Source organism: Lithobates pipiens, unplaced genomic scaffold (assembly GCF_037356315.1).
Source record: "Lithobates pipiens isolate NorthernLeopardFrog02 unplaced genomic scaffold, aLitPip1_a1.2 Scaffold_23, whole genome shotgun sequence".
Taxonomy (NCBI): Eukaryota; Metazoa; Chordata; class Amphibia; order Anura; family Ranidae; genus Lithobates; species Lithobates pipiens.
In genome coordinates, this window is record NW_027507785.1 from 177116496 (window position 1) to 177139759 (window position 23264).

The following is a 23264-nucleotide window of genomic DNA, read 5'->3' on the forward strand; positions in this document are numbered from 1 at the left end:
TTCTTTCCATTTGCCAACCTGTACTAGGGGGTTGGTCTCTTATCAACATCCTACGGCTTTTTCGGCCCTTCCTGTTGGGGCGACTAAATTAAGAGTTCCCCAAGGGGAAAATAACCATCGGCTATATCCATCCTGTCTTCTCGTCTTGTTTTTAACTACAAGTTTCATGGAATGTTTATTTAATACACGATTTTGAATATGTAAGTGTATACGAAAATATTAGCATGCATATAATGTATGTATGTATGTTTTGAATTTTCCTAATATGTATTCTATCTCTTTTCGATAGACCTGTCTTATGCCGCGTACACACGGTCGGAGAATCCATCGGAATGCGTCTTATCGGACCGTGTCGTCAGATAATCCGACTGTGTGTGGTATGCATCGGACTGATTCCGTCCGAATCTCCGTCGGACCCAATTTTCCAACATGTTGGAAATATTTCCCGACCAACTGGGCCGGTCGGACGTAATCCGATCATGTGTAGAGAATTTTGATCGGACCAAGTGCCACGCATGCTCAGATCAAATTCCTACATCAAAGCTATTGGCTACTAGCCTGAATCTAGTCCCATCGTAACGAAATTACGTCATCATGTTCTGAAAGATCGGATTTTTCGACAATTTAGTCCAACCGTGTGTATGCAACAGTTTCGGACACAATCCGTCAGACTAAATCTGATGGACAAAATCCGACGGATTTGGTTGTGGAAATCTCCGACCGTGTGTACAGGGGCTTATGCTCTATACCTACCCCTGAAGAAGGAGACTCAGACTCTCCGAAACGCATAGGGGGTTCTAAGCAATTAGTGTGTATACAGATTATTAGTGTGTTTGCGCATTCCTTGTTTTTTTATAAGTTTTTCTTACAATACTATTTTTCAATACATTTTTCTTTGTACTTTATATACTTGATACTTGTTGTACGTGCCTAAAAAGTCCACCACTAGGGGTGCTCTAATTCTTAGAAGTTACATAGCAGACCAGGTCAGGTGAGCCTGATTATATTATCGTATGCAAAGGATATTGTATACAGGAATATAATTAACATAATTAAGGAACAACCAATCTATACTATAAACATTAAGTTAGTTAAACAACTATCCACCCAGACAATGTTGTAATTAATCTGAGATCTCCAGGTCAGACTTCCCAACTCCAAGGTCACAACAAAGTACATTCCACAATAGTGTGCTAGCAGACAGAGACAATAGGTCCTAATTAGCACCATTAACAATGGGAGAGGCATACTGAACAGAATAACACATAACACTTTAATAAACAGACTATAGCAGGAGACAATCCCAAAGAATAATGTTCTCTTAAAACCCAGGGCCCATAGATTTCTTAAGGGATATTGATGATAAATATTTCTGTCTCATTTGAAGTAATCCAAACCACACTCTCAGCCTTCTTTACGTAATTGTCCATCACTTTCTTGGTCACTTTGTGCCCCTAATAGACACAGGTTGACTTACACATAACAGGGGCCTAAGGAGATGAACCAGGAGTTCACTGACTTCTCTAGGGTAAACTGGGTTACACCCCCCTCCCCCGCACAAGTGACTCCCATCACAGGAAGATTTAACAATATCTTCACAACATCAACAGGGAAGATTTAGGAGGACATGGAATTGCTAGATAGGGTTCTCCCATTTGCAGAATTATAGACCCCTTTCATCGAGGAATTAACCATGAACAAGGAAATGTTGAAATATTGAACCAAATCCAAACAGTGACAGCAACAGCTTTGACTGACCTCCCACACACTATCAGCCCCACCCCTCTGTCTTCTTCCCTATTGGAGAGGCTTAACCTCACTTCCTGTCAGGACAAGAAAAATTAATATAGTAAATAGAATGAGAAAAGGTTAGAACTTCTGACAATACTTAAATTCCCCTTGTTATCCCCCCATTTCCTGTCCAGGGATTACAGAGACGGGAAGTAAGGTGAACTTCTCCCACAAAGATTACAGATGGAATAAAAACTGACAAAATATGAAATCTTCATAGGGAATCATGTTATAAAGTGAGCTTTTTGCCTTGCTTATAGTCATAGTATTGGAAATGAATATAGGATAGAATAAGAATATATATTTCAATAAATATGCCCTATAGTGTTTGAATAAAGCATTTGATACTTGTTTAAATGCTGCAAAAAGATTAAATGGAAATACTATTACCTCTGCTTGATGCAAAATTAAATCCCCAGATTTAGTCACAGCATATTTTTCACTGTTATCTGCTATTGGGACATTGTTCTTTGTCCAAGCTATTGCTGGAGTAGGAATTCCATATGTCTTACAAGGAATAGTAACTGGAAAATGTTGTATCACAAATAATTCTTTCATTTTTTTTAGAATCTGAGGAGGAACTAAGAACAGGAAAAATACAAGAACGAAATATATAAATAATCTGGAAATATACATGAACATAGAATTATGCAATTAAAATTATTGAACCACAAAATACAAGTAAATTGTCAAAGCCTCTTAGTGTATTCTTTTGGGATAAAAATCCACATTCATGATATGCTATAATACATGCTCATTTGATTCAAACACAGTAACACTTTGACATACTGTAAAGTTCTGGATGGAACCCGATTGTTTTATTTATTGTATGTAAAGTTTAAAATAAAAGAAGATTTAGAATAGGACATTAAGTTTTAAAGTTTTGAAAGATTATTTGTACAACAGATTATTAATTAAAAACATAGTCTTTTAGACCAGTGATGGACACAGTAACCAAAGAGCAGCTACTGCTCAAGTGCAAACACTTGTTCACTATGTATTGATGGGCCTGTATTTTCCAGAGGGCTCTTATACAGCTATGCAGTCTACACAAAATGTTGGTCCACTCTGGTTTTAGGCCATAACTAATATCCTCATTTAAGCATACCTACCTAAAACCGATAGATTCATACTGGAGCTCATGGATCCCACTGCATTTTCTGCTGTACATGTGTACAGACCTGCATCATCAGGCTGCGCATATCCTATTTGAAGGGCTCCAGTGCCGATTATTCTCTGTACACCTGATTTGGCAAGAGGTGCTCCATTTTTATGCCAAGCAATCTCTGGCATTGGGATGCCAAAGGCCTCACAGATCATTGTGACAGGTTCATCCACTACAACTGTATATTCTTTCTTATGTGGTTTTATTAATGGTGGCTCTAATAAAACAAAAACAAATCAACATTTTAACTACATGAAAGGGCTAGTAAATAGAAGAAAGTAATATTCAGAATCTAATGATCTGTTGTAATAAAATTTTACTGTGTGCAGAAATAATTATAGTTATTCGTTTCTTATTGTTACTGGAAAGCTTGAGGAACCTTTAACATTTTAGAAACATGGCCTAGTCTGACTGGCTCATTACAGTATAAGAACTGAAAAAAAGAGCTTATTCCAGTGTATAATATGCTACACGACCCCCATTGAGGTTCATATTAATAATAGAAGGCTATTAAAAAACAAAAAAATTGATTATTCTAGTGCTTAACATACAGGGTGGCAATTGTTTAATAATTATATAAGTCAATGTTCCATTCTCAGCATAAAAAAATAGCTCTAACAACTGGCATACAATGCCTTTGTAACTGAAGAAGTCGTGATACACCTGCCACCTACTCAAACTTCACGTGGCTAACATCTGAAATAATATACTACAACAGTCTTCTAGAAATTATTTAAAATGCTGCAAAGTAACATTTTATAGAATTAAATCCTTGTTATTTCCTACAAGATATACTCACTACTGCTACTGTAATATTTTAAAAGCACCTTACCAAGAACTTTAAGTTTTATCTTCCCCAGTGCTGTTCCAGCTGGATTTTGGGCAATGCAAGTATAAGTACCACCATCTTCTTGTGTAACATATGCAATATTAAGGTTGCCATTAGAAAACATAGTAAAATGACCCCCTATCAAAAATAGAAAACAAATTCACATAAAATTGAAACAGCGATAGTAAAAAAAAATCATAAAACATAAAACTATTTATATGGAGATGCACGTGTCACCTGTTTTGATACCAACACCTTCCTTTTGCCATGTGATAGTGGGTGAAGGTGTCCCAAGTGCTTCACATGAAAGTGTGATGGAATTGTTTACTGTGGCTTCAAAGTAATCACCTTGACTGTGTATAACAGGAACCTCTAATTCAGGAAACATAATGGAAAAAAAGGGTTAGGTGCATCCAAATATACAGTATGTGAGTGTTCAAAGGTGGTCACACGCAACATTATCAGCAATTTATTTTCTGGATATGTACATCACTGAGTGCTATCTTGCAACCACTACAAGCAAGTCTTCCTCTGGCTTGAGGTTGTTTTTGTATATATAAAAAAGTGTACCTCTGCCTCAGTTGGGTAATTCTAAGGAGAGAAATACAGAACTGAAAGATACGTTTTACATGTTAGCTACAATGAGCCCATGATTCTTCCAAAATCCATTTTCTAATGCAATCTTATTTTTCACAAAGTTTCTTTGTAATTGAAAATTAAACAGCACAGTAGGCCAGCTACTTATTCCTACACAACTCTGGAGTGTAAACTAAGCATCTGCATACTGCCCTACAAAATATTTAATAATAAATTCGCACTATATACATTTTATGGCGTGGTTAGAAATTATTATGGGTTAACAGCAATAATATAATTACCAACCTTGAACATAGAGATTTATATGAATCTCAGCAGAGCCAACTTCATTTACTGCCTTGCAAGTGTATCTTCCAGTATGGGTTAAGTCTGTACGTGGTATTTCAATACTTCCTAAAATGTAATTACAGAATTTAAATTGAGTGTCTGAATAATTGTTGGAATATTTATTTCACACTTAATCATTCTGGACCTTAGCTACTCAGAAACTAAATACATAAACTAGTAAAATATGAGCATATTTGTTTCCTTTTCAGTTTTAAAACATCAAACATTTTGGTGTCATTTACCAAAGATGATCATAATATATGTTGTCAATTTTTGAAAGTAAATATGTCATTAAATGCCATATATAGCTACATGTACACATTAACCACTTTCAGACCGGACCATTTTGCTGGCTTAAGACCAGACCACTTTTTGTGATTTGGCACTGCGTCAGTTTAACTGACAATTGCGTGGTCATGCGACGTGGCTCCCAAACAAAATTGACGTCCTTTTTTTGCCACAAATAGAGCTTTCTTTTGGTGTTATTTGATCACATCTGCGGTTTTTATTTTTTGCGCTATAAACCAAAAAAGAGCGTCAATTTTGAAAAAAACGCATTATTTTTTACTTTTTGCTATGATAAATATCCCCCAAAAATATATAAAAAAAAAAATTTTCCTCATTTTAGGCCGTTATGTATTCTTCTACATATTTTTGGTAAAAAAAATCACAATAAGCAATTATTGATTAGTTTGCGCAAAATTTATAGCGTTTACAAAATAAGGGATAGTTTTATGGCATTTTTATTAATAATTTTTTTTTTACTAGTAAGGGCGACGATCAGCGATTTTTATTGTGACTGCAACATTATGGCGGACACATCGGACATTTTTGACACATTTTTGGGACCATTGTCATTTATACAGCAATCAGTGCTATAAATATGCACTGATTCCTGTGTAAATGACACTGGCAGTGAAGGGGTTAACCAGGGGATGGCAGTGTAGGGGTTAAGTGTGTCCTAGGGGCGTGTTACTAACTGTGGGGGGCTGGGCTGTGTGTTAGTGAACACTGATCTCTGCTCCAATCACAGGGAGCAGAGATTAGTGTCACTTGTTGCTAGGCAGAACGGGGATATGCTGTTTACATCGGCATCTCCCCATTCAGCTTCCGAGGAGGCGATTGCGGGTATCCCAGCGCGATCAAGACCGGGGGTCCCGACCAGCACACGCGAGCGTCACAGGTGGCGCGCGCGCGATGGCATGACGGCAATTTCAACTGGATGTACCTGTACGCCATCAGTTTCCCTGTATCCTTGCCTCCAACCACCCATCCTCCAAACAGCAAACGATTACTTGTAAGAACCTTCGCCACTTTAAGCCTTTTCTTCTCTATTCTGCTACTGACCACCTATATGACATAATCTCTCCCCTATTCTGCCCTGGCCACCTCTGTCTACAACAGTTCACTCTCATCATTACTAGATGCACTTGCTCCTCTAACCACATGCAGAATCAGGCCATGACCGTTACAACCCTGGCAAACTGACAACACTAGAAATCTCAAGAGACATTGCTGTACTCTTGAACGACTGTAGTGTAAAACCAAATGCCTGCAGGACTTATCCCTATATAAATCTGCCCTTCTAAAATACAATTCCTGACTCCTTGCTGCCAAACAAGCCTACTTTGTCTCACTTATTAATACCTTGTCATCCAGTCTCTGTCAGCTCTTCTTAACCTTTAACTCTCTGCTTCGTCCCCCACCCCCTCCATCCACTAACTCACTAACTGCCCAAGAGATTGCCAATCCCTTTAAAGACAAAATTGGTGCAATTTGTGAGGACACCTCTACTGGGTGTACATCTTCCCCACCCAACATACCTTGCCTAACAGCACATTCAACACTCTCATTTGAACTGGCTACTACTGAAGAGGTTAAAAAACTTTTCTCAGATGCCCACCTAACCAATTGTCCCTTGGATCCTGTTCCCTCACAACTACTACGGTCACCTTATTCTTCTATCCTATGCTTCCTCTCTCACATCGTCAATCTCTCCCTCTCTAGTGGCACCTTCCCATACTTAAAAAGCCCTCACTGGACCCCACCAGCCTGAACAACTTAAGACCCATCTCACTGTTCTCAATCACCTCCAAACTTGTAGAATGCTTAGTCTACAACCATCTTAGCTCCTACCTCAGTGAAAATAACTTCCTTGACCCCTTACAATCTGGCTTTTGCTCGCAGCACTCCACAGAAACTGCCTTACTAAAACTCACTAACGATCTACTAACTGCTAAAACCAACAGCCACTACTCCATACTCCTACTACTTGACCTCTCTGTGGCCTTTGATACTGTTGACCACCCATTCCTTCTCAATAAACTCCATCCCCTTGGCCTCCTTGTTCTCTGCCTACCTATCACAGCGCTCTTTCAGTGTTACCTACAGCTCTGCCTCCTCCTCTCCATTGCCCCTTTTGTGCGGATCCCCCAAGGCTCTGTTCTTAGACCCCTTCTCCTCTCTATCTACAACTCCTCCCTTGTTCACTTGATAACCACCCACGGCTTCCAATACCACTTATATGCCAATGACTCCCAAATCTATCTGTCTACTCCTCATCTCACTCCTTCAGTCTCCTCTCGCATTACTAACTTACTAACTGACATATCGGCATGGATGTCGCACCACTTCCTTAAAATAAATCTAAAACTGAGCTATTAATATCTCCCCCCTCCCGTGCCCTCCTCCATGACTTTTCTATCAAAATCAACAATGCAACCATCAGTCCCTCCCCTCACACCAGGGTATTAGGTGTAATCCTATACTCTGACTTGTCCTTTCAGCCTCAAATCCAATCGTTGTCAAAAGTTTGTAGAATTCACCTCTGTAACAACTCTAAAATTCGCCCCTTTTTAACACATGAAACCACTAAGCTCCTCATTCACTACCTTGTTATCTCTCACCTTGACTATTGCAACTCCCTGTCCCAGTCAGCAAACCTATTTGCCAGAACATACAAATAAGGAGCCCATTATGAAGTTCACATAGGAAATAGTAAATAACAGAATAGTGACCTTATTTGCAAAAAAAGAGGCTACTTCATAACCTGTTTTTTTATGAAGAGAACCCAAAACAAAATTACCAGAACTCAATATCTTGTAACTTTCTCCAACAGCTGGAAGGCGAATTCCATCCTTCAACCAATGAACTACAGGCTGTGGAACACCATACGTAGTACAAGGAATTATGGTTGATGAAAATGTATTAATAAATATATTTGTTACTTCATCAGCAATGGAAGGTGGCACTAAAGAATAATTCAAAGACAAATTAAAGAGTTTTACATCTGCATATTGATATAATCATAGTAGTAGTATAATACTGAACAATAATAAGGCAAAAGAATGTTTTAAAAATCTATCACAGTTATCAGACCATACCTGTCACTTTTCTAATCCAAATTATTAAATAAAAAGCAACATGATTCCTGCCATGGGAATAATAAACTTTTTGGTTTGCACTGCTTTAAATACATGTCACCCAATATCCCTGATCTTGTTAATGTTATTTAGACATGCTCTATCTTGCCAAAGCAAGACAACACAAAGTCAACTGCAGAGCAACAGCTGAAGTAACTGTAGCTAAATTATCATTTTATCAACTACAATAATAAATTTACCAATTCTAAAAGGAATAATGCCCCTGTTGTATTTGATAAATTGACATTATTATGTCTGGCCCAATAACACTGCATTGACTATGCAGATTCCAAGACACAGGGTCAGGAGTCACTGAAAGTGTGTTTGTATGTCTCCAGATCAACAAGACCTTTTCAGCAAGACAAGACCTTATCAGAACAGATGCATTTTTAATGAAAGATGCCGTTTGCTATGTAATTAGTGTTTTATAACACATACAGTATAATAAAGACAATTTAGCAAAGTTGTTCATTTGGCCTTACCAAGTACTGAAAGATAAATTGCAATTTCATCATGGCCTGCATCATTTGAAGCAAAACACACATACATCCCTGTGTCTTCTACAGCTGTCGAAATGATTATGAGAGATCCTGAAGAAAGAAATCTAGAAAAATAGGAGTACACAAATGTTAGCTTCTAGTATAATACAATTTTTAAAATAATATACAATAAATCCTATAATCAAAATATAATTAGTAGTAAATGAGAAAATGTGTTTAATGTAAGTACCTGCAAAAAAACAACAACATTTATTTACTTATTTCTTCTCACATGACTGAGTATGCAAGGTGAACACATGTGAATTCCTCTTTATCAACATTCACTTTGAAAAGTGAACAGTAACTTTACATTTTAGTAAATCAATCTGAATGTACATCAAAGCACCAGATCATATGCTCATATGCATTGCATTTAATTCATAGCTTTGCTTTACCTAGCTTTTGATGATGTGAGGCCTGTGGCTTAAAATGCATACGCAGCAATATTATTCCTTGAAACTAGTTACTCAGATATTTTCCTGTAAAAGTATATTCTGACTTTCTTCTATTATTTTACAGCTTAGACATATTTTTAGGCTTCTGAGCAAAATGTAATATTAGGTAAAAAGGAACTTAAATAAACAAATAGCACTTATTTTATTTATGTAATTTAATGCTTTAACAGATATTCAATAGAATATAGGATCATATTAAAGTAATTGACCCCCAGCATACATCAGGTCAGTTAAATAGATAGCTGACATTAGGAACACCAGGAACCTAATACTCATTAGAACTGAGGAAGCTGTTTGGATTAGAAACCCACAAAATAAAATCATCCATGAAGTCACAAAAATATGTTCAAGAACTGTTGGTTTCTCTTATTTTGGCTATGGTCAGTGTTCATGACTCCAAAATCAAAACTCTAAGCAAAAATTGGTTTTCCTCTGAGACCAGCAAGATTTAGACCAATACTGTTAATGTAGAACATAAATGCTCTACTCTCTACTAAGAAGCTAGTTAGAAAGCACCAACACAACCACCAATACTTAAAGGGGTTGTAAAAAAAAAAAAGAAACGCTGCATGGCAGTGTCATAATGTGCTAGTACGCATTACATACTAGCACATTATACAATACTTATCTTAGAAGGAAGCCCTGCAGCGGTGCACTGTTATCGCTGACAGGGCTTCCATTTTCACCCCATCTTCCTTCCAGGTTAGAGTGCTCTAGCCTTCTGATTGAAGTCATTCCCAGCCACAGGTAAGCCTCATTATGGGCTTACTGTTACATAAAAGTTAAAAATAATACTTTACTACCACTTTAACCACTTAAGCCCTGGAAGATTTGGCCCCTTAATAACCAAGCTATTTTTTGTGATACGGCACTGTGTCGCTTTAACTGGCAATTACGTGGTCGTACGACGTACAAAAACAAAATTGACGTCTTTTTTCCCCCCACAAATAGATCTTATCTGATCACCTCTGAGATTTTTATTTTTTGGGCTATAAACAAAAAATAATTTAAAAAAAACAATATTTTTTAATTTTTGCATAAAAATATCCCCCCAATAAAAAAAACAAAAATAAAATGTCTTCCTTAGTTTAGGCTGATATGTATTCTTCTACATTTTTTGGTAAAACAAATCACAATAAGCTCATATTGTTCGGTTTATGCAAAAGTTATAGCGTTTACAAAATAGGGGATAGATTTATGGCATTTTTATTATAATTTTTTATTTTTTACTAGTAATGGTGGGGATCTGCGATTTTTATCAGGACTGCGACGTTGCAGCAGACAGATAGGCACTTTTGAAACTTTTTTGGGACCGTTGACATTTATACAGCGACCATAGCTAAAAATAGCCACTGATTACCATATAAATGTCATTGGCAGGGAAGGGGTTAACACTAGGGGGCAATCAAGGGGTTAAATGAGTGTCCTAGGGAGTGTTTCTAACTGTGGGGGATGGTACTGCCTGGGGGAGGAGACTGATTGCTGTTCCTAAGCATTAGGAACAACTGATCAGTATCCTCACCCCTGACATAAAGGAGATCTGTCTGTTTACATTGACAGACCTCCGTTTTGTCTCTGTGTGGAGTGATCGCTGGTGTCTGGCGGACATTGCGACCGCCAAGCACGTGTATTGGCTCAGTTGTCATGCCGCACCCTAGTGGTCTTAAAGCAGCCCATGTACAACTACAACGGTTCGCCCAGGGGAACTAACCTGCCGCAGTATAACTGCGGCGGCTGGTCGGGAGCAGTTAAAGAGAAACTTAACTGTATATGAGCAACACAAACTAAGAACACAAACAAATTCATTTTTAATATTCAAAGCAAACTCACCCATCTATCCATGTCTGCATGCTATATTTTGTTGAGAAATAAACAAATGAATACAATAAAAAATAAGGGGACAGACTGACCTTGTCAAAGTCCAAATATTAAATACAACATTGTGTTGAATTACCTGTTATAAAGAGTTAATCCCAAATAACCTACCAGTGTTTCTACAACGAAGATTGTGTTAAAATTTCCCACAGTTATAGGAAAATCTGATATTAAAATCTTTGGCTTTAATAACTGCAGCAGGCAGAACAATATGTATATATATGTTTCTACACTTGGGTTGGTGTTGAATGATGTTGTGTATTCAGAACATTACATTGTTTATCTAATAGATAGCATAACTTAAAAAGTGTTATTTTCTTACTCTGTTGCCCTGCATCTAATACAAGACTTTGCATGAAGATCTCTCAAAAATATAAAGATGAAACCAGGAAAAGGGTAATATGTGCTCTCCTCCACCATTTAATACATGTCTATATGACGATATGATCTTCTCACTCTGCACCATACCTGTAAATGTTGTGATTCATATCTGTGTTTATTAACAGTCCATTTTTCTTCCATTCCACTCTTGGTTTAGGGGTACCTGTTACTTCACAGTTTAGTGTTATTTGATTATTCACTATTGTGGTAATATTTGTTGAGCCAGGGTTTATCAGTGGAGGATCTGAAAAACATTTGCAGAAAAACATCTATATAATTGATAATTAAACTGTTGTTAGTAAAAAGTAGGGATGAGCTCAGTGTTCGATTCGAACGCATGTTCGACTCGAACATCGGCCGTTCGTCTGTTCGGCAAATTCAGAACTTTGTGGACCGCTAGCACCAAATTCGTGTGGTACAAACGGCTCACAAAGCACTACGCCATCGCAGTGCATTGCTGGCTCATGATTGGCCAAGCATGCACTGTGACCCCGCATGCTTGGCCAATCACAGCGCCGGCAGTGAGGAGAGCCATAATTGGCCACAGGCAGGATGCCTGTGGCTAATTATAGCTCAGAGGGTTTAGTACACACACCACACTATATAAGGCCGACCAGCATGGCAGCCTTGTGCAGTGTGTTGACGTGCAGGGAAAGAGCTAGATAGGCAGGGACAGTGTGTTCTTTTCTCAGCCATCTGCAGGAGTTAGTAGGTGTTGTGTGCCTCCAGCACAGTATACACCTGTATCTACCCTTTATTGCTGTTGCGCTCTAATACAGCCATCTGCAGGAGTTAGTGGGTGTTGTGTGCCTCCAGCGCAGTATACACCTGTATCTACCCTTTATTGCTGTTGCTCTCTAATACAGCCATCTGCAGGAGTTAGTGGGTGTTGTGTGCCTCCAGCGCAGTATACATCTGTATCTACCCTTTATTGCTGGTGTTCTCTAATACAGGCATCTGCAGGAGTTAGTGGGTGTTGTGTGCCTCCAGCACAGCACAGTATACACCTGTATCTACCCTTTATTGCTGGTGTTCTCTAATACAGGCATCTGCAGGAGTGGGTGTTGTGTGCCTCCAGCACAGTATACACCTGAAGATACCCCTTATTGCTGGTGTTGTCTGTTGCATAGCTTGCATATTAGCCTTTAAAATTAGCACTTTTGATTTCAAACGTCCGAGTCCCATAGACTTTAATAGGGTTCTAAAGTTCGTATAAATTTTCAGTCCGTTCGAATGTTCTGGTGCGAACCGAACTGGGGGGGGTGATCGGCTCATCCCTGGTAAAAAGCTTGGCTATCGCCAGGGAGGTGAGCAAGAACTTAGGAGATTGTTCTGTAGTTCTGCAGAGCTTTTGAATGTAAGGTTGCTTTTATGGCTTCTCCTCCCAATACTATATGCACATAAATAAAATAACCCATTCTGGGTTTTAGTTTTTTCTTGTCCCAGTTAGTTCTTAAAGAAAGTTTTTTCATGTAATAATGATTTTTTTTTTGTACTACACAGCAATTTGTATCAGGACAGCTTTTCCTCACATACAAGCAAATGTGAACTCAAAGCAACTCAGAAGTAGCTCAATGCAATTCAAAACCTTTTATGGTTATATGATCTGCTTCACACTTTAACTGGCCATAGATGGGTTGTTTTATTTTCAAACAGATTCCTCCATACACACAAGTGAGATGCATGAAGGAATCCCCCTCACCGGGACATTGTATTCTGACAGCAGTGATCTATCTCTGCTGTCAATATACTGATCAACAAAAAAAATCCAACATTACTATTTGACAACAGTCAAATACAAAATAGAACAATAGACTTCTGTTGAACAGGGACAACCAAACATGGATCAAGGTCTGGGTCCTGCTGAACTAGCCGCATTTTGATCCATCTATAACAAGCTTTATTGGAAATCCACCTAAAGATTTCCCCTTTCTTCCTGCCTTTTGATGCTGGACTGTCCCACCCTGTTCTGGATAGAAGCTATGTGATATGTTTGCCAAAGTAGAATGTACTATAGTTATAGAAACAGACAAGTATTTCATTTATTGCTGGTTCTGGGTTCTTATGAGTGCACCAGTAACCTAACAAATTATTGCCTAATGATACCATAACATTTTAGAATGGGTATACAGTAAAAAGAAGCTCAGACACTAGTAAAATAAAATTAAAACTGAAACTGACTTTAAGCCTGGGTTCACACTAAGGCAATCTCAGAGATCGCATGTGATTGCAGGTGCTGATCACATGCGATCTCTGAGCAATGCGAGTTCAGCCATACAGTTGTATGGCTGAACTCGCATTGGATTTGCACAGAAAATAGTGCAGAGACTTGTTTTTCCCCACACTAGAATCAGATCGCATGGGTGTTCTCACCTATGTGATCCGATTCCTGTGCGAGTTCTCAGTTTGCACTGCGATCTGTGAACTAAACTGGGGGTGTCATTAACAAAATTAATGACACCCGCAGTGGTTCGCACAAGGCAGTGGGAACTGCTTGCGGATAGGAGCTATGCATCCCACTAGTGTGAACCCAGGATCAAGGAAATGTGTAACATAAGGTTTTAGAGATCAATATGTGCTGCCAGTATTTGGCCAGGGGAAAAGGGGTCCTAGTACTAAAAAAAAAATAGTTTTTCTTATTTGGTGATAGCTATATTAGTAGGGCTATGTGCACTCAGCGCTACGACCTTGATTGCATTTAGTACATATCCATTATTATTATTATACAGGATTTATATAGCGCCAACAGTTTACGCAGCTTCTTACAACATAAGGGCAGACAGTACAGTAAGAATACAATTTAATACAGTAGGAATCAGAGAACCCTGCTTGTTTGAGCATACAATCTAAGAAAGGGGGTCAAAAGATACAAAAGGTAATAACTGTGGGGGATGGACTGATGGGGAAAATAAATGTACAGTTGTGAGGTGGGGGCTGGATAGGCCTCTTTGAAGAGATGAGTTTTCAGGGATCACCGGAAAGTGAACAGAGTAGGAGATAGTCGCGCCGATTGGGGTAGGGAGTTCCATAGAATGGGAGAGGTTCTGGAGAAGTCCTAGAGATGAGCATGGGATGAGGTGAAAAGGGAACTAGAGAGCAGGAGGTCTTGGATGAACGAAGAGAACAGTTTGGTTGGTATTTTGAGACTAGGTTAAAAAAGTAACTGGGGCAGAGTGGATGGCTTTGTAAGTTGTTGTTAGTATCTGGAATTGAATTGGTTGGGTGAGCAGAAGCCAGTGGAGGGATTGGCAGAGAGGGCTAGCAGACAATGAGCAGTTTGTAAGGTGGAAAAGCCTGGCAGCAGCATTCATGATGAACTGAAGGGGGGATATCCTATGTAAGGGTAAGCCAATGAGGAGGGAGTTGGAGTAGTCAAGATGAGAGATGACCAGAGAGTGAATTAGAAGCTTTGCAGTGTCATTGGTTAGGAAGGGGTGTATCTTGGAGATGTTGCCTAGGTTGGGGCAGCAAGCTGTGGACAGCAAATAGATGTGGGGATGAAAGGATAGTTCAGAGTCCAGAATTACACCTATAACCTTGGTGTGTGGGGAAAGGTTGATAGTTGTGCTGTTGATTTTGACAGAGAAAACAGGGAAGAGGCACGTGGGGAAGGAAATATTATGAGCTCAGTACATATACTTAAAGTTCTACCTGCTCTAGTTCTTAAAATCTAAAAAAAAAAAAAAACGACACATTCATCTGAGATACAAAACAGTTCATCTAAAGACAATGTTTGACCACACAGCCTATGGAAAAGGCAAACGTATCTAATCTTTGCATAGATTCTGTTCAAACTATGACAACTGCACCATATTTAAATTCTGAAAAAAGTATGTTTTTTATGTCATTGATATTAGTTTTGTTTTTGTTCAGTATAAGTTTAATTCTGAAATAAAGCAATTCCTTACAATCCCATATCATACATACCATAAACCAAAAGTTTGGTCTGCTTCTGGGTAGATCCAGCTGCATTAGCTGCAAGGCAGGTATACAGGCCAGAGTCTGTAACATTAGCTGATGGAAAATAAAGTTTGCCAGATTCCATAACAGTATACCTGAAATACAATCAGATAACCATTTACTTCAGCAGAATTGAATGAACATTTAAATATTACTCCTTAGTAACATAAAATAATCCATTTATTAAATTTTCATTCTAAGTAAAGTATGACTTAGGCCGGGTACACACGGGCGGACTGTCGATCCAACTAAGTCCGTCAGACAATCCGACAGACAGTCCGTCCTACTTTCGAATGAACGGACTTGACCACACACGATGAACAGACAGTCCGCCGAAAGCTTGCGCGATGACGTGTACAGCACGTACGATGGGACTGGAAATACGACGTCCAATACACTGCAATGCAACCTTCGGCCGTGTAAATCCTTTCTGAGCATGCGCCATACTTAGTCCGTCCAACTTGCCTACTCACGAGCAGACTGTCCGCTGAAACCAAGTTTGGACGGACAATATTACGGAAATTCCGAAAGACCAAGTCCGTCAGACAGTCCGCCCGTGTGTACGCGGCCTTAGAGTGAAAATGATAGTTCCTATAGAAAGGTCATGCACCAAGCAGATCATATCATTCTACACAATATGGTACATTCACAAACACCATAGAGAACATTCACTTATTCATACCAACTTGTCATCCTTATATTATCACAGCAAGTGCATAGCCTCAATTGTCTGATTCATTTTCAAATAACTTTACGGACCTACCTGTGGAGTTTCACAGTCCCCTGAAAAGTGAAGCTTCATGCAACAACATTGAAGCTGTTGGAGAACCATAACATAACTTTCAAGTATTTGTAGTATTTCAGTTGGTGCAGACTAGAACATTTATTGTGTCATGGATGGCAGGCCTGTCAGTATAGATAATGACCTGCAAAGATCCTCTTCCTTCCTTCATGTGGCATTTTTCCCAATTGCCTACAACAGCAGTGCCATCTGCTAATTGTTTTGTCTGGCAGGGATATTTACTGGGTAACTACAGCCTGTTATTTGCCCTAATAAGAAAACATATCTAATCTCTATTATCCTCATACCACTATGATAATATTCTGTCACATTGCACTGCTTAAAACACAGACAGCAACTGCTTACCATGAATGGCAACTTGCATTCCAGCATGTTTTATTCCAATTTATCCGTAGCAAGATACCTGACCTACCTGATACTTATTTTACTTTAGTAATGTTTTAATAGTTTATGCTTCCAAACAATGTTAAAAAATGACATGGAACTTTAACAGAGTGCAAATATGTACATGAGTTGATCAGAGATAGTGGACATGATACTGGTGGTGGATAAAATACTGTGATAAAAGAGGTGGAGATTGTGACATCATTAAAAAACACAAGGTGTTACAAGAATGGTGGCAGTGCTGAGCAAGCAACTTCTTGTGGTTACTTTGAGAAAGTGAAGCCACAAAGCACAGAACCCACAATATTGCTGCCATCACTGTAGTAGTGACGACTACTACAGTGATTGTCAGCTTCCACAGTAATCACTCAGGTATTATATATGCATACTTACTGTATGTAACTATCCAAGCTGTAACTATGCAGAGGTCAGGATGAACCATATGACACTTAAGTGTTCACTGCTGCCAAATCAAAAATAAACATGCAAGGGGATGGGGACTTAAAAGAATCAGTGCCTTGAGTCAATAAATCTCTTATAAGAATGACTAGGTATATGCAGCAATTTCAGCCCAGAAAACAAATGTCAAATTTGAGACTATGTACCATTTTTCCCTACCTATATCTCCCAAGACTTAAGTGAACCCCCTTTCATGCCTGATATACATTTGCACCTTCATTTTATATCACAGATATCACACAAGTCATCATTTTATTTCGTTTTCTTATTTCATTTTTACTAATATAATTATATATTTTAATTTTAACATGTTTTTGACTTTTTAAAATAAAATAAAAATATTCATCTGACCTCTCAATGTTCTCATGGAGAATAGCTCCATTTTTTCTCCAGGATATGCGGGGCAGTGGGACTCCAGCAGCCTTGCACTCCAAACTGACAGGATTGTTGACAAAACTTGTAACTAAGTATGGTTCATCTTTTATTGTTGGAGGAACTGTTAATCAAAAGCAGTGTATTATTGTGGAGTTCCAGAAACTGAAACAAAAAATGGATACTATATTCAATAGTAAGTATTACCGTATATATTAAGGATAAACTCCCGTGTAGTTTTTCCAGCAATGTTTCTAGCAATACAGATATAGTATCCAGCATCTTCCACCTCCGCACTATTGATATGTACAAATCGTCCATCAGATTCAATGCGTATTCTAACACTGGGCTAAAAAAAAGTGGAGAAATATACACAAATGTATATAACAATTTAAATAAAGTCATTCATGAAGCAGACAAGTAAACAAGTCAAAGACACATGTCAAAACCAAGAACAATTAGGTTTGAATTTGAAAACACAATGCAGATTGTGCGTAACTGCTACATTTGTATATTAAATACTGAACACTATTTGTATATCATGTTTCATAGCATGTTATATGACTTTCAGATTCTTTGTGACAAATTATTAAATTATAAAAAATAGAAGCTTGTTCACGAGGCCATTATGTTGCATATCTTGCCCTTGCGGTAGGGGTGTGGGTCTGTAGCTTTGAATGCATACTGTCTAAGTTCAGGACTGTTCATCCGCTCCCACGCACCTATCACATTAGGACAATCAGCTGTGTCCGTACAGCTGCTGTGTCCTGATAGACTTGCATAGGCTGCTTGCATGTGGCACATGGCAGCTTCAGACGCATAAACAAACAACCAATTCAGCATCCATGTGAATTAGACCTAAAGATTGTAATGTATGCTTAGTAGCTTTACTCATTCAGAGAAAATTTTGGCCCACATTTTCATTCTAATTAAAGTGTTTTTGGATATCCTTAAAATGAAACACTTATATAGAGTTTTACCTTAAGAACACAATATATACATTTAGTATAGAAATACACATGCAGTCATATATTACAAAAGAAAGCAGGGTCCATGAATGACAATTGTTTTTAAAACAAATTTGTCACAAAGCTAGGCAATTCAAACCAAGAATATACTAAAAATGCTCAGTAGATCCACAGATATATTGGAATGTGAATTATGCATATTTTACTTAAATCCTTCTCCTGTGTGTTTGGTGGGCCCGCAGGGATGCTATCTGGATAAAGGGGGCCTTCCGCTGTTCTGCCTTAAGTGCCCTGTCCATGACTCCACAAAAGCGTGTGCTTAAGGAGGAAGACTAGAGGGACAGTATCACTGATGCATGCATTATCGCTGCTCACCATCCTTGTGGTCTCCTCAAATGCATGCTTGTGCATGCCTCCCTGATCAGTAGCCACTGGCGTGGTGAACAGAAACCAAGCTCCCCTGACCCTGTCCTGGTAACATACTCACACAGGTACTCATTAATGGCCCTCTGCTGTGTGTGCAGGCATTGCAGAATTGCCAACATTGAGTTTCACCTGGTGGGCATGTCACAAATGAGGGGGTTGGTGGGCAGGTTGCATTCCCTTTGAATGTCAGCCAGCCGAGTACTGGCATTGTATGACCAAGCGGAAATAACCACAGACTTTTCTGGCTTGCCTCAGGAGATCTTGTAAACCTGGGTACCTGGTCAAGAACTGCTGCACCACAAAATTCAGGAAGTGTGCCAAACATGGAACATGAGTGAAGTGTCCTTGCCGGTGGGCAGAGAGAGGGTTGGTGCCATTGTCACATACAACCACTCCTGGCTGAAGCTGGTGCGATGTCAACCACCTCTGTGCCTGCAACTGCAGAGCTGACAGAATCTCTGCCTTAGTGTGGCTGCTGTCCCCTAGGCAGACCAATTCAGGCACTGCATGGCATCTTTTTGCCTGAGTGCTTGCGTATCCCCTTGAACGCTTATGGAAAACTGCTGGCTCAGAGGACACATCTTCAGAAGAGGCCATAGAGGAAGAAGAAGAGGAGGGGTGGAGGAGAAAGCTGTGGCAGAATCACTACTAGCATTTTGGAAGCGTGGTAGTAGAACAAGCTCCAACAACACTGAACCCTGTCCTGCATCCATCCCAGCTGCCAGCAGAGTTACCCAGTGCACCATGAAGGAAAGGTAACATCCCTGCCCATGCCTGCTGGACTATGAGTCAGGGGTAATATGAACCTTACTGATGACCACTCTGTCCAAAAAGGCCAAAACAATGTCTTCTACATGCCTCTAGAGAGCCAAAATGGCCTTCCATGAAAAAAATGGCATTTTGGAACTTGCCACTGAGGTACAGCACATTCCACAAATTCACGAAAAGGGGGCAGAGTCTACCAGCTGAAAAGGTTGCAGTGCTAGCAATTTGGCCACGCTAGCATTTAGACGCTGAACATGTATCCAATTTGGCTGGGACCAAATTTCTTTTTACGGTTCAGCAACTGGGGTAGGGAAATTTGCCTGCTAAAATCAATTGGTGGTGTACTGCTAGCAGATTGGCTGCAAGTACTTGGGAAACCTATTGCTAGACCTTCATTCCTCTCAGTTGAGGTTTTTGAGAGGACTGGAGGTATAGTAGGGTTCCCAGATGAGGAGCAAGAATAAGTCCCATTTTTCTATGATGTGGGTCTTTCAAGTGCTGTTGCCAATGGACTGCATGGCAGGTTGCCATATGTCTGGTCAAGCATGTAATGCCCAAGCGAATGCTGCTCTGGCCATGCTTGATTCACTTCAGACAGGTTGCAAACAGCTGAAAAAGGCCCACACCAAGGAATTTTTAAAAGTCAGCGGGAAGTCAGCAGAGCCCTGCGCCTGCGGAGCTCTGCGGTGTGATGCAATAGGGTGGCTGCCCTTAAGCTGCCGCTTAGAGGACATCCCGCCTCATTAGAGTGGTGCCTCCTCCTCCTCACTTTCCTCCTCTCTTCTCTCAGGCACAAAAGTGACCTCATCATCCCCTCCCTCCTCATCGCTGAAGCAAACTTGGCAGTATGCTGCAGCTGAGGAAACATGACTGCCAGTTTCTTGTCCTTCTGTGGCACCCCCTCTCTCTGGGCTCATGTTACTCCCTTCCTCAACCTGTGATCCAACATTGGAGCCTTCAAATCGCTGTGCTTCCTCCAGCAGCATATAATCAATCCTGTGGTTGAATAATTCTATAGACTCCTCCATGCATGATGGTGGGGCTATGGAAGGAGTGACTGTGGACAAGGAGCCAGTGGAATAAGCAGCTTTGGCAGCTGTGCTGGAAGCTAAATGACTCTGAACTGGGGTGACAGAGGAGGATGAGGACGGCTTTGTTATCCACTCCAACAACTCTTCTGAATGTTGTGGCTCAATAACACGGCCAGAAGCAGCAAAAAAAGGACAAGCGTGCCCTACGGCCACCTGCAGAGGATGCACCATGTCCAGGACCACCACTGTTGACTATAGACACAGAAAACTTTCCAGTCCTCTTTTAGTGGCCTGTGAGCATCTGCCTCTCTTTGGTGGCCTTCCAAACATGATGTGTTAGTTGTTTTGCAACACCGCACTACACTATATTAGATACTGTGTACACTGCTTGAAATGTATTAGAAAGTATACACCACAGAATGCACTGTATATTAGACATGTGCAGAGTAAAATATTTCGTTTCGGAATTTCGTTTTCGTCCGAAAGCTTAATTTATTTAGTTACTCCCGAAATTCGTTTTTATTTATTTCGTTTTTCGTTCAAAAATTGCATTCGTCCGAAAATCCACATGAATTACGGTCGAATCTGTCTTGGAAGGCTTATGGTGTCTGTCGAATGTATAAAGAAGATTCGACGGAGCTAACTATATAGCATACTTTAGAACCCTATTAAAGTCTATGGGACTCCAACGTTCAAAATCGAAAGTGCTAATTTTAAAGGCTAATTTGCAAGTTACTGTCCTAAAAAGTGTTTGGGGACCCGGGTCCTGCCCCAGGGGACATGTATCAATGCAAAAAAAAGTTTTAAAAACGGCCATTTTTTCGGGAGCAGTTATTTTAATAATGATTAAAGTGAAACAATAAAAGTGTAATATTCCTTTAAATTTCATAGGGGGGGGGGGGTTGTCTATAGTATGCCTGTGAAGGGGCGCATGTTTCCCGTGCTTAGAACTGTCCCAGCACAAAGTGTCATTTATGCAGGAAAAAAAGTCCTTTAAAATCACTCGCAGCTATTATGAATTGTCGGCTCCGTAATACAGAGAACACTCATTGAAAGTCATTGATAAAAAAATAAATAAATAAATAAATAAAAAAGCGTGGGGGTCCCCCAAATTCAATTACCAGGCCCTTCAGGTCTGGTATGGATATTAAGGGGAACCCTGCCTCAAATTTAAGAAAAAATTTGACGTGGGGTTCCCCCTAAATATCCATAACCAGACCCTTCAGGTCTGGTATGGATATTAAGGGGAACCCCGCATCAAATTTAAAAAAAAATTGACGTGGGGTTCCCCCTAAAAATCCATACCAGACCCTTTATCCGAGCACGCAACCTGGCAGGCCGCAGGAAAAGAGGGGGGACGAGAGAGCGGCCCCCCCTCCCTCCTGAACCGTACCAGGCCACATGCCCTCAACATTGGGAGGATGCTTTGGGGGTCCGTGACCCCTCAAAGCACCTTGTCCCCATGTTGATGAGGACAAGGGCCTCATCTCCACAACCCTGGCCGGTGGTTGTGGAGGTCTGCGGGCGGGGGGCTTATCAGAATCTGGAAGCCCCCTTTAACAAGGGGACCCCCAGATCCCGCCCCCCCCCTGTTTGAAATGGTAAGGGGGTACAAAAGTACCCCTACCATTTCACAAAGAAAGTGTAAAAAATGGTTAAATAAAACAAACACACTTTTGAAAAATTCCTTTATTAAAAATAAAAAAATAAAAAAAAGATTCCAGCGGCGGTAATCCACTCTTGCTATCCAGCGACGGACGGTCATCTCTCCAGCGATGTCTCATGTCATCCAGCGCAGCGAATCCTCCGTCCTTCTTCTGTCTCCGTGGAGGAGACACTGCAAGGATTCCGGCGGCTGACGTTTCTTAAATACGGAGGGCGGGGCCACCCGTCACCTGACCCCGCCCCCCTCTGACGCAAGGGGAAACCCGGGGTTCCCTGTGACGTAGGGGTGACCCGCACCCCTCTGATGTAACACAGGCAGGTTTCCGTTACATCAGAGGGGGGCAGGGTCACCCATACGTCACGGGGAACCCCGGGTTTCCCCTTGCGTCAGAGGGGGGCGGGGTCAGGTGACGGGTGGCCCCGCCCTCCGTATTTAAGAAACGTCAGCCGCCGGAATCCTTGCAGTGTCTCCTCCACGGAGACAGAAGAAGGACGGAGGATTCGCTGCGCTGGATGACATGAGACATCGCTGGAGAGATGACCGTCCGTCGCTGGATAGCAAGAGTGGATTACCGCCGCTGGAATCTTTTTTTTTATTTTTTTATTTTTAATAAAGGAATTTTTCAAAAGTGTGTTTGTTTTATTTAACCATTTTTTACACTTTCTTTGTGAAATGGTAGGGGTACTTTTGTACCCCCTTACCATTTCAAACAGGGGGGGGGGCCGGGATCTGGGGGTCCCCTTGTTAAAGGGGGCTTCCAGATTCTGATAAGCCCCCCGCCCGCAGACCTCCACAACCACCGGCCAGGGTTGTGGAGATGAGGCCCTTGTCCTCATCAACATGGGGACAAGGTGCTTTGAGGGGTCACAGACCCCCAAAGCATCCTCCCAATGTTGAGGGCATATGGCCTGGTACGGTTCAGGAGGGAGGGGGGGCCGCTCTCTCGTCCCCCCCTCTTTTCCTGCGGCCTGCCAGGTTGCGTGCTCGGATAAAGGGTCTGGTATGGATTTTTAGGGGGAACCCCACGTCAATTTTTTTTTTTATTTGATG

The 23264-nt window shown here is 40.5% G+C and overlaps 1 protein-coding gene across 1 annotated transcript in view; it reads right to left on the bottom strand.

The window, feature by feature from the left end:
• Positions 1–23264, bottom strand: part of HMCN1 (hemicentin 1) — a 457974-nt gene that overhangs the window by 118661 nt on the left and 316049 nt on the right. The window contains exons 72-82 of the mRNA XM_077452653.1: positions 17566–17707; positions 17338–17482; positions 15309–15436; positions 11469–11625; positions 8614–8735; positions 7795–7959; positions 4668–4775; positions 4023–4157; positions 3789–3923; positions 2904–3173; positions 2182–2372 (exon numbers count right to left, since the gene is read on the bottom strand). Of these exons, the coding sequence (XP_077308779.1) occupies positions 2182–2372; positions 2904–3173; positions 3789–3923; positions 4023–4157; positions 4668–4775; positions 7795–7959; positions 8614–8735; positions 11469–11625; positions 15309–15436; positions 17338–17482; positions 17566–17707 (1698 nt within the window). The remainder of the gene's footprint in view (positions 1–2181; positions 2373–2903; positions 3174–3788; positions 3924–4022; positions 4158–4667; positions 4776–7794; positions 7960–8613; positions 8736–11468; positions 11626–15308; positions 15437–17337; positions 17483–17565; positions 17708–23264) is intronic.